This window comes from Haliotis cracherodii, unplaced genomic scaffold (genome assembly GCF_022045235.1).
Source record: "Haliotis cracherodii isolate W230 unplaced genomic scaffold, xgHalCrac1.p SCAF_8, whole genome shotgun sequence".
In the NCBI taxonomy this organism is placed as follows: domain Eukaryota; kingdom Metazoa; phylum Mollusca; class Gastropoda; order Lepetellida; family Haliotidae; genus Haliotis; species Haliotis cracherodii.
The window spans coordinates 18941613-18958736 of NW_027266341.1; the positions used below are offsets into that span (position 1 = coordinate 18941613).

Consider the following 17124-nt stretch of genomic DNA (forward strand, 5'->3'; position numbering starts at 1 on the left):
ATTCTTACATTATGTTAGTAATTCTCTTCAATTCTAACCAAGCGTATTTATGTACATGTCACTAAGCGAACCATCATCTACTAAGTGGCATGTAGAAACTGTAGTATAACAGAACACAGGATTTACTTGTGGATTTCAGCGTCTTTATTCTTTTAATGCTGTTTCGGTACAGATGCTAGTACCTTTATCAGGCAAGATATTCCTGTATCGAGACATCACCCAGATAGAATAAAGAAGTCTAAATTCATGGATCAATCCTGTCTTTAAAGTACTATTAAACATCAATAAGATTTTGTTCAGAGCTCATGTAAGTCTTGTTGTCTTTTTTGTTATGTGTGTGTTAATGTTTAGCTTAACTAGATGCAAGGTCTATGGAAGCTGATGTGAAGGGTGTTGTCTATCAATCCATCTGCAGTCAATCTTTTTTCTGAACTACAAAGTCAGAGGTGCTGAAAAGTAGTAGACATGATGTCATCCTGCTTATCACTGAACAAGCCCGAACTGAGAGAAATAAGCTAAAAGGAATTTTTGTTTTCATATTATAGACAGGTGTTGTGATGATGTCGACATTCCCCAGATCCATGCGAGGTAGAAATTAGTTGATAGTGAACAAGAAAGTCTTAATTTTGATTATGGCAGCATTATTTCAATTTAGTGGTCATGAAAAGCATTATGAAAAATGTGTTGCATGTATGAAGGAATCTCAAATCCATATATTTTTGGTGAGCTACATAACCGTATAGCCATTTCCTTGCTACCATAGAACATATGATCATGACTTGTGTATGTCATTTATAGTTAACCTATAATCAATCCAATTATTCAAAGAGACGATGTCTTCCTTTCAATGGAATTGTGATACTGAAATATTTGCATTGCAGTATTTAACCTTTCTGCAGCCAGTATTGTATTCACTTCACTTATTTACTTATGAAAATTTCTGTTGATATCATTAACGTTTGATAATAGGGTAGTCTTTCCTTGTTTTAATGTCAAGTTATACCCACTGAAGATTGTTAGTGTCATCGTTGCAACTAGCTTGTAGCAATATGTACTTTACAACTGACAGAAAATCAGGGAATTGACCACTGTAATCCTCTATATCACATTGGTTCATCCAGTCTCAAGATCATGTGTGACCCATGGTCTGAGGTGCAAATACTTCCTGTGCAAAGTTGAGACCTTTGCTTGTCATGTGTTTGAATCCCAGGTTAACTGGATATGGGTCCTTGGTTTGTTAGCACCGAAACATGCTGTGCACATGGCAAGGCTTGTCGATTTGGCTTAATCCAACATTAAGCTGACATGACTGAAGCTGTGTTTAGCCATTTGACTCTTTCAGCTTCAGAACTACTTTGCCAGTCAATGTTGAGTATGCATGTTGTTGCGTGCATGGCATGTTAAAGGCATAATTATGGTCAAGTGAAAAATTGGTCTCCCTTGGAATAGAGGCATCTCTGTTGATAAGATGCTGTTGCAGACATATTTTAACACAGCCAGTTTGCCATCATCATATGCTACTCAACACACCTTTTGACTCAAGATAACTATTTTGACCGTAGCTAATGTTGAATAGTGTAGATTTAAAGCCATTAATGGGAAAGTACCTGTGTGATTTTTTTACTTTGGACATTGTGTTTGATAACCTTTTCTTGACATTAGGGATATGAAATCTCCGCGGAAATGTGGAAAATCACACTTTTTAAAACAGTAACAAAACAGCGTAAAAATATAATCGAAGATTTATATATTTATTTTAAATTATTAGTTGTAGATATATCTACAAATATATGTGTTAGTGAAGTTAATAGGATACAGTCAACTGGAAGATAAGCAATCCCTAATTATCTGTCACTTGTATACTGTTTGTTATCTTTGTGTGGTTCGAAACATTGTTCAAACTGGAAAATATCTAAATAGTACAACTACCATGACAAATTCCATCTTGGGTTCAAGTGCCTTCACATGAGAACTATTTTATGAAAGTAATGACACTTGTTTATCCAATTCTGAAATTTTTGTTTGTATATTTGGCAGATATCGTGAACATGGTTCATGTTTTCATCTTTTCTGAACCAAAGGCCCAAACAAAGTTATGATATTGTCTGTTTGCCTTGTTGTGCTTGAGGAAAGCAACAGCATCATTCATCGAACAGGACAAATATTTGTCACCAAAGATCACACTTGGTTTTTTTAGTGGGTTCAGTAATAAATTTTTAATATGACACTGTTGAATTAGACTTTGGTAAGTTGGGTTTATTTTGTTGTCACTATTTCTTTCAAGCCAAAATATGAAAGGCTCCAAATCTTTAAATATTATTGGATTTAAGATCTGCATGATGTATTCAAGAATGGTTAGCTGGAAGAATCTTTAGTTAAAATTTCTAATTAGATTAGGACAGGTCATAAAACTTGTTACATGGAATTCTATTTTATTTCGATTTTAGTTTTTAATTAAATTTAATTTATATCCCAAGTCTAAACAGCTAAGAATCAAATATAATTTATGTGAAATTTTACCTATTGCAATTACCTATTTTCTGTTATATGTATACCGCTAAGAAAAACATAAGGGCAGACAGTCAGATTCTTTGAATGAATCGGGTGGGCCATAACGTTTTTTGACTATTGTATGAAGAGAGATAGTCTTTGGATAATGCATCAGTGTGCAGATAATGAAACTTCATAAAATATTTTTACATCACCATCTCCAAACTCCTATGTTTATATTATGTGTATTGCAAAACAACTGTGCTCTATTTAACTATGATGTATTTATTGGCTTTCTGTGGTTCAACATCTAAGGGTTTGTTTACGTTTTTGTTTACCTATGTCATATAAAGTATGTAGGCATTGGACTCTACCTTGTAGACAACATTATTTTTCATTCTACATAATTTTAATATTGCGAGAGCAGTATTATGGGTCAAATGTTAAACATGTATTCACTATGTAAATGATATAACAGCAGACATGTTCTCACAATGTGGAACTTTGGTACAGGATAAGATGGAGCTACAGACAACACTCTAATCATGCTCCCAGGTAAACAGACATCATAGACAGTTTGTTATCAGTGAGAAACAATGTTTAGTAGGGCAAAGGACTCAGGTCACATATATTGTTTTACACAGCAGAAAATCAGTTTTGTTTGATTGAAAATCCCCATACATCCATCGGTTATAGAATCTAAGAAATATAGAATAAACCAATATATGTATATATGTTAATTTCCATGTACTGTACATTAGATGAGCTAAATATGAACATATTACTTGTTATGGTTGTTGATTACCAGTTACACATTATGCATAGTTTGTGCTAATTTATGCTAGAGATAAGGAGATAAGTGCTGGAGGTACCTCATGCAACCATATGGTACACAGCAACTTATTTTCACATGGGGTTTATTCCAAGTTGAGTGATAATAAATTGTTTTATAAAAATAAATCTGTTGCCTTTTCTTATTTGTGATATTTCCATTATATGCCAACTATTGTTGTGACTTCAGTTGTTTTTATTGCGCTTTTTGTTGCCTATGCAGAAGATTATTCTGGACTGTACATGACTGGCAAGGACCTCTTGAGATGATATCATCCTCTCAAGGCTATGTAGTTTTGAGATGTCTTCCTGAATTAGTCATCTTGTGCAAACCAATTTGTTTCAGTGATAATGCTAAGCGTAATCCAATTTGTTTCAGTGATAATGCTAAGCGGTCCACCATATCGAAAATTTGTTTCAGCTATTAACTTTATAGATAGCAGTAGGGATAACCTCTGTAATAATATGTGTTCACGTCAGATGTATCTAAAGACAATGCCACACTCCGCAATATCCCAACTACATCACAAGGACCAGTAACTAACCGATTCTGGGTATAACAAACCAGTGACTGAAACCATAAGGAAAGATCAGCGCCATATGGGGCACCATGACATGCACTCGGCCAGCTCACCGAGCCTTTCACCCAAAGCCTGCTATGACAATATGTATGGATCAATGGGGACCTTGCTTCCCTGGAATCCCACTGGAACGAAAGTCTGAAGTGCTGTCTTGGATGTATGTATGTAAATTATTCACAGGTGTCCAAGAACATATATTTAAAAAACCAACAGAAAATCAAACACTGAAAAATACATTTATATCCCAAACATAAGTAGAAAACTATACAGTTGCAGCCTTAGAAATTTGCCTTTTCAAAAGCCAGTCATCAACGGTTGTAGTTAGTTCTGCTTGAACAAGGCAAAAATGTTTATTCTGTTATTATTTCTGTCAGTTTTATTCAGCTTCTAGCAAAATTGAAGTACAGAAGTGGTTCAGAATTATGGGCCTCAAATGCTGCTAGTCAACGAGGACTACCATCACTGGAGTTTTGGGCAAGCAGACAAGCTTGAATTTCAAAGGCTGCACTTATATAAACTGATTCACATTCTTCAATAACAAAAAAGTATCTCAAACAAGATATGACACCTGAGATTAAGCTGAAATATGAGACTGGTCATATAAAAATTGTCTGTCAATGAAATGGCAGCAGAATACACAAACAAGATCTTTGTGTTTTATAGAAGAAATCCTGGAATGCAATTTGTGGGCACATTGCTCCAAGGATGGGTCTACATTGGTTAGGCCAGTCAAAACAACTCAAGACCTATAATCCCCACAGGGAGACAAGCATGGGATACTGGGGACCTACTTTGACCTATATTCCCCACATGGAGATAAGCAAGGGGTACATGGGACCTACTCTGACCTTTAATCCCAACAGAGAGACAAGAATGAGGTATTGGCCCTGGGGACAACCGACTCTGACCTACACTTCCCCTAGGGAGACAGAATGGGATACTTGAGACCTACTCTGCATTCCCCACAGGGAAACAGCCTGGGATACTGGGGACCTACTCTGACCTACATTCCCCACAGGGAGACAGCATGGGATACCGGGGACATACTCTGACCTACATTCCCCACAGGGAGACAGCATGGGATACTGGGGACCTACTCTGACCCACATTCCCCACAAGCAGACAGCATGGGATACTGGGGACCTACTCTGACCCACATTCCCCACAAGCAGACAGCATGGGATACTGGGGACCTACTCTGGCCTACATTCCCCACAGGGAGACAGCATGGGATACTGGGGACCTACTCTGACCCACATTCCCCACAAGCAGACAGCATGGGATACTGGGGACCTGCTCTGACCTACATTCCCCACAGGGAGACAGCATGGGATACCTGAGACCTACTCTGACCCACATTCCCCACAGGGAGACAGCATGGGATACTGGGGACCTACTCTGACCTACATTCCCCACAGGGAGACAGCATGGGATACTGGGGACCTACTCTGACCTACATTCCCCACAGGGAGACAGCATGGGATACCTGAGACCTACTCTGACCCACATTCCCCACAGGTAGACAGCATGGGATACCTGAGACCTACTCTGACCCACATTCCCCACAGGGAGACAGCATGGGATACTGGGGACCTACTCTGACCTACATTCCCCACAGGGAGACAGCATGGGATACTGGGGACCTACTCTGACCTACATTCCCCACAGGGAGACAGCATGGGATACCTGAGACCTACTCTGACCCACATTCCCCACAGGGAGACAGCATGGGATACCTGAGACCTACTCTGACCCACATTCCCCACAGGTAGACAGCATGGGATACCTGAGACCTACTCTGACCCACATTCCCCACAGGGAGACAGCATGGGATACTGGGGACCTACTCTGACCTACATTCCCCACAGGGAGACAGCATGGGACACTGGTGATCTTTCTGAGTAGCTAAGGATCATCTTGTGACCTAAAGAACTTTACACATTCAATAATCTTTCCCTCAAATTACAGGTTCGTTAAGTACAAGAGACCAGATTAGCCCCAAAGGCAATGAACATGGTTAATAGCAGCGAGGCAAATCAGACAATTCACCTCAAGTACAGGTTTGTATAGACGCAAAAGTTGTATGAATAAAATATAATAAACAACATTTCCTACAACTTAATGTGGCCCTTTTTCCAAATTTTAACATAAGTATGAGACAAAATTAATATTATATTGCTTGTGTTCCACAGCATTAGAAAATAGTTATTTTTACATGAATTATTATTTATAAACTGATTGACCATGAGAATGTTAAATAAAACTATACTACTCTACTTTGGATAGGGATATATTATATCTGATTATCTGATTATCCCTATTTAAAGTTGAGTAATATACATGCTGATCCAGCAAGATCATACCTTCTTAAAAAGATAGAACATCCAACTGCCTGCACACCATGACAGATAAACAATAGCAATATGAAAGAATAGGGTGTTCTGGAACTTCTTTCGAGCAGTATAGCTCTAGGCCGCATATCACTCATGTCACATGACTGTACCATGGAACATTGATACTCATGTTATTGTATTTAACCTCACAAGTGTCACAGACGCAAAATGAAGTACAAGACAAGGGGGTACATATAAACATGCCACAGATGATGTGATAGGGTCAGTCTTGAGTCACAATCGAACAGTCATTTACAAAGATGTTCTCCTATATACTCTACTGTCCCTAAAAAAACATGAATGTTGGAAGTATTCTTAATTTGGGTGAGGTGAGGTGAAATTGGGTTAGACATCGCGTTCAAGATTATTGCATTTATACAGCGACGGTGAGTGTGCATGCCACTCAGACACAGTATACAGACTCTAAGCTGACAGGTGCTTGTTTTACCCCCTTGCACGGGCAGTAACAACAAGTACCATATTTTAATGTCTTTTAGTATGAAGCGAAAATGGGGTTAGAACCATCGACTTTCAGGTCTCTGGTGAGACGCTCTGTTCACAAGATCACAGAGCTGGTATAGTCTTTGATGGAACCTTTGCTTTTGATTGAATGTCTAACAAATAGAGTTGTATCAGTCGAACCAGTCTCAGAATGAAGCTATGATTGTGAATAGGCCCAGGGTGCATATCATAATAGAATGTAGATCTCTGAGATGGAGACCACATGTACTATGATGTAACAGTGGTTGTAGACGCACTAGCTGATGACGCGATCCATCATGAACTTGACTGCCTCCTTCTTCTTGAGGACTCGGGGCACTTTGTACTGCACAGAGGAGGCTGTGGTGTTCTGGATCATGAAATGCCGAAGGTCGGCAAATGAGCCTGGCCTGACAAGATGGACTTTCATTGGTCCGATGCTTCCCTTCTTTCGGAAGGAAAAGTAAACATAAGACTGGCTACTCAAAGTCTCATCAATCTGAAATGAGATGTGTTTGAATATTTGACATGCATCAAGTCTGGATCTTCACACACACAAAATATAAATTTTGTTTGCAGGATTGGAATGGATGTAAACAGGTTTGGATTTTCAGCATAGATACCAAACAAGTTCCGATGTTGGCATGAAGACGGAACTGGTAGGCAACTAAAGTAAGTGAGTGGATGGTTTTACGTCGCTTTTAGCAATATTCCAGCAATATCAGGACAAAAACACCACAAATTGGCTTCACACATTGTACCCATGGTGAAAATCGAATCCTGGCTTCGGGTACACGAGTGAATGCTTTAACCACTAGGCTAACCAGTTGCCCGAAACCAAAGTTCAGGTACTGGATATGAATCATGTTAGGGTATATTGACTCAAATAAGTTGGGATTTTTCATCATGGGTGTTTGTTTTGTTTGTTGTTTAACGCCACACACAGCAATATTCCAGCTATATGACGGTGGTCTGTAAATAATCAAATCTGAACTAGATTATCCAGTGATTAATATAATGCGCATCGATCAAAAAATTGGGATACGATGATATGAATCAACCAAGTCAGTGAACCTGACCACCTGATCCCGTTAGTCGCCTCTTACAACAAGCATGGGTTGTTGAACCTATTTGTAAGTATCAAATATTTGAGACGGTTTAATGGGACAAAGATAAATAGGCCCTCTACAAATCCTAAACATGAACTCATCCTTAGATACAAGTGAGTGAGTGAGTGAGTTGGGTTTAACGCCGCTGTTAACAGTATTCCAGTCATATCCCGGCGTGTCAGCTTAATGTAGGAGGAAAGCCCGAAGTGATGCAGGTCTCAGACATTTACCACTTCGGTGAAACCCAAGAGCACGGGTATGGTGCTAACAAACCTAGAAACATAATCGGGGCGAACCGGGATTCGAACCCACAATCATAGGTTTCTGGCATGCCCAAGGGACGCAACTCTTCACAGCGAATCTCGGCGCCTTAGACGACTGGGCCACCCGTGCCCCTCTTAGATACAAGTAATCCATGATGCTGATGATGAAGTAGGCAGCCAGTAGTACCTTGTTCCTGTCTGTGTTAGTAACCGTGGCTGCTCCGCCCGACTTGGATGGCTCCACCTCCAGAAACACGTGATAACACGGTGTGCTGCCAACTATACCTACACAGAACATATACACTGCAGTCTCGCAAACTCCTCAAATCGTCATTATGATCATGCCAGCTGCAAGTATTATCAGAACATTGCATACTATTATTTTCAGAACAACTGCCAACATGTACTATTATCATTACAACTGCTCGCTTTTCTTTTGTTTGTTTGTTAACGCTGCACTCAGCAATATTCCAGCTATATGACGGCGGTCTGTAAATAATCGAGTCTAGACCAGACAATCCAGTGATTAAAATCAGCAGCATCAATCTAGGCATTTGGGATACAATGACATGCATCAACCAAGTCAGCGAGTCTGACCACTCGATCCCGTTAGTTGCCTCTTATGGGTTGCAGAAAACCGATTCTTACCCTGATTCTTCACGTGACCCAACTGCTCACTAATATCAGGTCAATTGAAGACTATTATCAAAAAACTGCCTTTTATTATCAGAACAGAGAGAGAGGCTGAGACAGAGAGACACAGAGACCAGTATGAGTAACAGGAGAGTAAGAAATGTGTTATTTGCTCTTTGTGTCCCTCAACTCAAGCAAGCCAAGGTAAGCAGGCTAAATCGAAACTCATCCCTATGATATTTATGAAACAAAAATTACAAATTCATCAAAGACTTTTATTTTATTATTAATCTCACCATCCAACTAGCCACATGTTGTAACAGCCAACATACAATAAAGACATCATGTTAGGTGGCTACAACTACTAAATAGCATCAATTAGGAGATAAACCTACTGTGTTTTGAAATTTGATGTAGTCCAACTGTAGTGTAGATACCTCTTTATTTTAATTTTGAACCGAGTGCTTTATCTGGTCGCCATAGAACATTTCCCTAACAGTTTCATAAACATTTCATTTGTATCCAAAAGATATGCCTTCATAAATCTTTTAATGCCATCATTGAAGCAGTCAGGGTTGTGGCCTAGAACGCCCCAAACATCCGATATCAAACTACCGTTTTTCCTCTATTTGACGCTACGCTGTCTATTAATTTCACGAGAGCCCTTGACTCGGCGTGTATTAGAGACTTGGCTGGTATTAGAAACCCTGCATATATTAGAGGAAATAAAGATTTGTTTTACAGTTTATATGGGGGTGATCGATCAACAGCCATTTTTTTAAAATCGATATGTAGGCTTTCTATGTATTCATGCTCACGTTTTTTTGTGTGAAAAAGCTTAATATATTTGAATGGGGTTTCTGTAGTAAAAAGGAAACTTCATTTTAACCAATCAGAAACAAGCATTCATCAATGTCATGGTAGAATGCTGATTGAACATACTTGAGAGTATCCCAGCATCGTCGACATGGATGCTTTCAGCACAGCAGTAGTCCGTGAGGCGGACATCAGACCAGCATGGCACTGTCTCACTAAGAGCAGAGTAGAAGGACGATTCTGAGGTCTTCTCCCCACGAACATTCAGGAACTGGCCTTGTCTGGAGGTTATATAACACGTAAATGAAATTAAGGTAATTTTAAGCATTAATTTTGTTTATATTTTGATACATTTAATAACTCAGACAATCAAATGAATATTTTTAAAATACATTGATTTTACATCAAGGGTTTCCTTATTGAATGAGGTGTCTAGTTCATAAAAAAAATAACATTCTTGAAATATACACATGGCTCTGAAGCTCACCTGAATTATGGCGGTCATGTTTAAAATCAGATCAGATCAGAGCGATAAATAGTGACCCCATAGTTGGATTATAGCTTCATATGCCTTGTTTCCCATGATATGTCTGTAAATGATGGATGGACTACAGACAATGCCACAACTAAGCTGACATAACAAAGTTAGAATTCTGGGGTCTTCATTTAGGTTCTATTCTAATTTCGTAACCTCAGTCGAGAGAATAAAGTTCAAATCAGACAAGGATACATGGGATGCTGATGAGTGAGTGAGTGATTATGGTTTTACTCCGCTTTTAGCAATATTCCAAACATTTCATGGCAGGATACACCAGAAATGGGCTTCACACATTGTACCCATTGGGAAATCAAACACAGGTCTTCAGCTTGATGGAGTGAATGCTTTAACCACTAGGCTACCCCACTGCCCAGATGCTGATGAATTTGTATTTCAATAGTCATGATTATACAACATGTACAAGGTATCATTTTGGGTTCGTTCAGGTCCGTATGCGACTTCCAAGAGAGTTTGTCAGAGCCCATGAACCAGCAATCCCCAGGACCCACCACTGGTATTGCCAACTGATACATAACACTGACAGTTATTGCACATTCCCACCTGTATTTAAACTCGATGATTGGACACTGATTGTAGAAGCCAGTCACCTTGACAACATCTCCGAACCTGTATCTGTAGACGCAGCTGAGGTTGGTGATGGCCAGCTCATACTCCTGACCTGCTTCAACCTGGCAACAAATGTTCAACATCACACAGTTCCAATAATGAGCAAATATCTTATGACTGCTTCAAAGGTTTTGGTTTGGTTTATTGTTTAACGCCACACTCAGCAATATTCCAGCTATATGACGGCGGTCTGTAAATAATCGAGTCTGGACAAGACAATCCAGTGATTGATATCATGAGCATTGATCCACGCTATTGGGATCGATGACATGAATCAACCAAGTCAGCGAGCCTGACCACCCGATCCTGCTAGTCGCCTTTTACAACAAGCATAGTCGCCTTTTACGGCAAGCATGGGTTGCTGAAGACCTATTCTACCCCGGAATCTTCACGGGTTGACTGCTTCAAAGGATATTGTCAGCCATTTGTTTCTTGGAATGTTGCATCCTCTGCATCTCACGGGCTCGCATTTCGGTAAACCTACACTAGCCACCGGATCCATTGTTGTGGGTCTCGCGATCTCAAATTGCACAACCCTGATTAACATTAGCCAGTTTGATTTGCGACGATACTCAGTCAAATGGACCAATCAGAATGCGAGTTACAAACCAGCCTCAATGTTGGGTTAGTGATATCAACACCATGACAACCAGTCCCATTGATTATGTCAGAGTTTTTGAGAAATTAAACATAAATAAACTGATTCACATGCAAAAGAATGCCCTCTTATTAATCATTTTGATGGAAAGGATGTCTTCATGTCCACTAAAACTGGTGGTGACAAGTCCTGCCTTACCCATTTCTTTTTACTTACCTTGACATTTGATAGAAAAATGTTGAGGGGTTTGTGCAGGCCCTGGAGATATGCAAGATAGAAATGTTGTTTTCTCGGGAATAAGTGTGGTACTGGCAAGGTCAACGAACATGTTGGTTTACTTGACAAATGTCATTCGATGTTCATTAGGACCAGAAATTTTAAAATTCATGCATGAGTCCAATATTGACCAAGTTCAAAATGTCAGAAGAAAAGGACAGACATTGGTGTAAGAGAAGTAATTTTCTCTGGCAGTGGTCCTGTCTACATGACAAATAAAATACGTCTAACCCTGACTGGGTAGTGTTAGGAATGACTTATTTGTCATGATCCCTCTTCTCCCTCCTCTTCTTCCCTCACTCACTCACCTGATGTATAAGCAGTGGAACAGGCTGAGGCTCTCTCCTCCCTCACCCCTACTTCCCTCACTCACTCACCTGATGTATAAGCAGTGTAGCTGGCTGAGGCTCTCTCCTCCCTCACCCCTACTTCCCTCACTCACTCACCTGATGTATAAGCAGTGTAGCTGGCTGAGGCTCTCTCCTCCCTCACCCCTACTCCCCTCACTCACTCACCTGATGCATGAGCAGTGTAGCTGGCTGTGGCTCTCTCCTCCCTCACCCCTACTCCCCTCACTCACTCACCTGATGCATGAGCAGTGTAGCTGGCTGAGGCTCTCTCCTCCCTCACCCCTACTTCCCTCACTCACTCACCTGATGCATAAGCAGTGGAACAGGCTGAGGCTCTCTCCTCCCCCACCCCTACTTCCCTCACTCAATCACCTGATGCATGAGCAGTGGAACAGGCTGAGGCTCTCTCCTCCCTCACCCCTACTTCCCTCACTCACTCACCTGATGCATGAGCAGAGTAGCTGGCTAAGGCTCTCTCCTCCCTCACCCCTACTTCCCTCACTCACTCACCTGATGCATGAGCAGTGTAGCTGGCTGTGGCTCTCTCCTCCCTCACCCCTACTCGCCTCACACACTCACTCACTCACCTGATGCATGAGCAGTGGAACAGGCTGAGGCTCTCTCCTCCCTCACCCCTACTTCCCTCACTCACTCACCTGATGCATGAGCAGTGTAGCCGGCTGTGGCTCCTCTGCCCTGTCAACCGGAATGAACTCAAAGAACTGTGATGTGGGAACCAGGAGGTATCGGCTGGGGTGCTGCTTTGGCCAGACATTCACACCAAGAAGTCCCTCAGAAGCTGCATAGATGGGTGAATACAGTGGAATGCCCTTCAGATACGTCTCACGCAACTTTGTCCCATAAAACTCAAATGTTCCTGTGTCTGCCCCAATCACCACTGAAGCATCCGGCCATATTCGTCTTCCTAAGCCAACAATACCTTCCTTGTAAGCATCTCGAAGTTCTGAGGCACGTTCTGGGTCTGGCTTCATTAATGAGTTTAACTCCTTACAAATATGTTCCTCAATATTCAAGTCTGGATTGATTCTGCCTTTTTCAATATCATCAACCAAAAGGTTCCATTTGTCTTCCATAGTCCTAAATGAATTGAATATAAGGGAGGAGAAATTTGCCTCCAGCATCCCTAGCTTCTTCTCCTTAAGAGCAAACAGCAGATGGAGGTACAGAGCCTCGGGTTCACTGAGAACGTCATATGCTATTTTCGGTGTGGTATAGATATGCAAGAGACTCTTTGACCTCGCTGGCGTTGATGAATTTGGCCCAATCTTTATACCCGATGCTGATTCCCTCCATTTAGGATTGTAAAACAGTTTTAAATTTTTCTGAAGGTACCTTGACTCTGGAAATGCTTCAGTCATACAATTATACAGCACTGCTACTCCATCAGTCAAAAACAACATCGCCTGTCTTTTAACCATTGGCAGAATGTTACTTTTGCCTGAAGTTCCTGATGTGACACCAAATATGATTGGCTGATCAGCTGTCAGTACGTTTGTCTCGCCTTTCACCATTCGATCAATGTATGGTTCAAAATGACTGTAACGAGTTAGCGGATGAGCGTTAATGAATTCTTCAACAGAATGAATTGCTGAGAAGTCATATCTCTTCCCATATTCCGTCTCGGCATTAATTTTCACTTGCTTCAGAAGAGTTTCCTCCTGAACTTTTTGAATATTTTTGGTTGACTTTTCAAGTTTTCGGCGCATAAAGAATCCCAGCCATGACAGACTGGATACTGTGAGGTAATGATGCAAGGCGGCGCCAAAGGACTGGTTTTCAAGTTTCCGTTTCCGCTGAACATCAACAACAAGTATTCCTGTCCATCCAGCAACTACTCCCACCAGACCTGTGTAGGAATACCAGTATAGGGTGAGCAGTGACACCACCATCCCAATCAACAACATCAAACCTGAAACAAACATGCAGTTGTGTTTACTTCAAACAAAAAAAGGCAAACAAAATTCAATGCCCTTTTGGTTGGCCTTGTAGTGAGTGAGTGAGTATGGTTTTATGCCACTTTTAGTAATATTCCAGCAATATTACAGCGGAGGATACCAGAAATGGGCTTCACACATTGTACCCATGTCAGGATTCGAACCCGGGTTTTCGGTGTGACGAGCGAACGCTTTAACCACTAGTGTACCCCTTGGTTGGCCTTGTAGCCGTACATGGTCTGTTATTTATACCATACCATGTGTGTGTACTTCCAGCATGTCCATGGATTAAGTCTGTGCTAAAACCTTTCAGCCTTCTAGCCCAAACCTGTATCTTAACATTGTTTTCATTTTATTAGCAAAGCTTACTTGGCCGAAAGGCATTTTACTGAGTCGTCTCAAACTAGAGGCTACAGTCACAGACTGTTGATATCACAGTAGTTGGTTGTAAGTTTACCTAACATACTTAAATATAAGATAGCTACGCGATAAATCACAAAAAGTACAATGCACAAAGAACAAGAACAATCAAGTGTGGTTTATTTCACGATAAAACATTGTTCTATCATGTCATTTCTGGAGGCTGTACATTATGTTGATATCTCATATAAGAAATAACGAGGGGAAGTTGTTTATTTCTTAAATATAACTCATACATAATTAAGTCAAGGCCTATTAAGAATTATCATACATTTCAGACCTTTTCAAAGAAGTGTAAACTACGGTTATAACGAACTTACTTTTTGGTCCCGACTAGTTGCTGTAGTTATGCTGTATATATGCGGTTATAACGAACTAAAATTAGTAGTCCCTTTGAGTTCGTTATAACCGTACTTTACTGTACTTTAAAAATCTTTAACAGTGTCCCCGCTGGTTTTTGACTATGAAAATTACCTGTCCTACCCATTTTTTGTCGGTCCTAACTTTGAAAATTACCTGGTTTTAATTCTTTCAACATCAATTTCAATGCACTGTACTTTCATGGCGGACTTTCAGTGATGACAGTAGAAACGTATGTAGATCTACACATCATTCACATAAAGTTCAATCACAATTTTCTCTTTTTCTCTCAATATTTTACTTTAATTTCAGACTAAGTCACTACAAATAGATATTTAACATCATCGCAAAGCAAAATATTATTTCCTTGCACTAACTATAGTCAACAGGAAATCCTGATGATAACAGACAGGCTGACTTTCTTTGAAAAATATACTTTTTGGACTATAAATGATGTTTTGTTCAACAACAAAGACATACAAGATACCTTATTTGCCAGTCAACAGGTTGGGACCTGAGTAGGTGAGTGAGTGAGTTGGGTTTAACGCTGCTTTTAACAGTATTCCAGTCATATCCCGGCGTGTCAGCTTAATATGGGAAGGAAGCCCGAGGTGATGCAGGTCTTAGACATTTACCACTTCTGTGAAACCCACGAGCACGGGTATGGTGCTGACAAACCTAGAAACATAATCGTGGCAAACCTGGATTCCAACCCACAATCATAGGTTTCTGGCATGCCCAAGGGACGCAACTCTGCACAGCGAAATTGTGGCGCCTTAGACGACTGGGCCACCCGTGCCCCCGACCTGAGTAGGACCCCGATACCTACAGGACTATCCGGACCCGTGGTTAGTCATGTCATATATTGTGTAATGATAATAAAACTCAATGGTTACACTAGAAGTCACTAATGTCTGCTTCTCCTTCTGATTATGTACGCATTCCTTCTGACTTTTATATGACTGAGTTAATACATAGCCTCAGTCAACTTCAATGTGTGCATGATCTAAATAGTTTTTGCCAGGCCTGTGGTAAACAATTCCCATTCGGACATTTTGTACATGACTCTTGAGACCTATAGCAGCTACTCGGGAAGGGCCGGGTGATAGGGTCTCGGGTTGGGCTGGGACGGGTAACCTGGGTACCCAGGTGGGGTGGGTACTGAGAAGGACCTGGGTACCCACAGGACTACCCAGACCTGTGGTTGGTCATGTTATATATTGTTTTAATGAAAAAAATGATCTAGATCTATAAGGTTACACTACAAGTCACTAATGTTCGCACTTCAACCAAGTCAGCGAGTCTGACCACCCGATCTAGTTAGTCATCTTTTACGACAAGCATAGTCACCTTTTACTGCAAGCATGGGTTGCTGAAGACCTATTCTACCCTGGATCTTCACGGGTCATTTGGACTCGTCCCAGCGTCAGTGTCAGAAGGTGTAGTAAATTCAGACTCGTCCCAGCCCTTTGTAATTATACATCTACCAGTGTCACAGAAAAGTGTTTCACTGCTTGTAACATTAGTCCAGCCCTTACACTGCCGGTTGCAGGTAAAAGCTTCAAATAATTTGTATCAATGTCAGGAATTGAATCTGGGTCTTCAAAGTGACGAGGCAACAATTAAACCACTAGCTTGCCTACGCCCAGCCATGTCTGACATAAACCAATGTATTACAGATTGTACGCATCATAAGTACATAATGGAATACTGAATACAGAATAACTTGGAATATATATTTTGAAAATATAATCATTTAACTTACCTTTAATGGCAACTTTGAACAAACCCATAATAGAATTCCAGCAACACGACCTGCAATGATTTTAACACCATACAGATAATACAGCGATACAAACATGAGGATAATCTGTAGCACACATACATGTAATACATTCTTATGTATATTCATCATGTTAAATTTAGCCTTCTAATCCTCAGTGCACTGTGTCGGGATAAATTTGTACTCGACATTTGAATCTAGATTTAAACATGATACTTTGGATTTGAAAATTTTATTCTTTGTAAAATGTGTTTATAATGGAGACATCCTCTTAATCTGGTGAAATTACAATTGCAAATACCTAAAATTTATTAAATAAAGACATTCATCTGAACGAATATCCTTGAAGCTTCCACCTGCCTCTACCAAGCAAATCGACAAGATATAGAGTTACCTCCCTTATCAAGGGGGGGTCCAAGAGGTAAGTTGATTATTTCTTTCATGTGTTTCTCAAATAACAGGAAAATAATCTACTTTCTTAATACTAAAAGTTATGTTTATTCAGTATGAAAGACTAAAATTCACAGACAAAAGGTAAATTTGGCAAAATATGTTATTGTATTGTTCATTTAACCCCAAATAGGCCCATAGCTGTAAGGACGGTAACTCCAAATTTTCTAA

General features: G+C 40.3%; 1 protein-coding gene across 2 annotated transcripts; it reads right to left on the reverse strand.

Annotated features, from left to right (window-relative positions):
• Window positions 1-4151: 4151 nt before the first annotated feature.
• Window positions 4152-16886, reverse strand: LOC139450148 (GH3 domain-containing protein-like). 2 transcript variants are annotated; one of them, XR_011652220.1, is made up of 8 exons: window positions 16805-16886; window positions 16486-16535; window positions 12642-13915; window positions 10696-10823; window positions 9723-9877; window positions 8335-8432; window positions 5446-7274; window positions 4152-5345 (listed from the first exon to the last, which is right to left on the reverse strand). XR_011652220.1 is itself a non-coding variant. In XM_071231813.1 (7 exons), exons 2-7 carry the CDS (start codon window positions 16511-16513, stop codon window positions 7053-7055), a joined length of 1905 nt encoding a protein of 634 aa, XP_071087914.1. In that variant the 5' UTR covers window positions 16514-16535; window positions 16805-16886; the 3' UTR covers window positions 4152-7052. The 2 variants fall into 2 exon arrangements, 1 of the variants encoding a protein (XP_071087914.1); XM_071231813.1 differs by having other exon boundaries at window positions 4152-7274.
• Window positions 16887-17124: the final 238 nt, after the last annotated feature.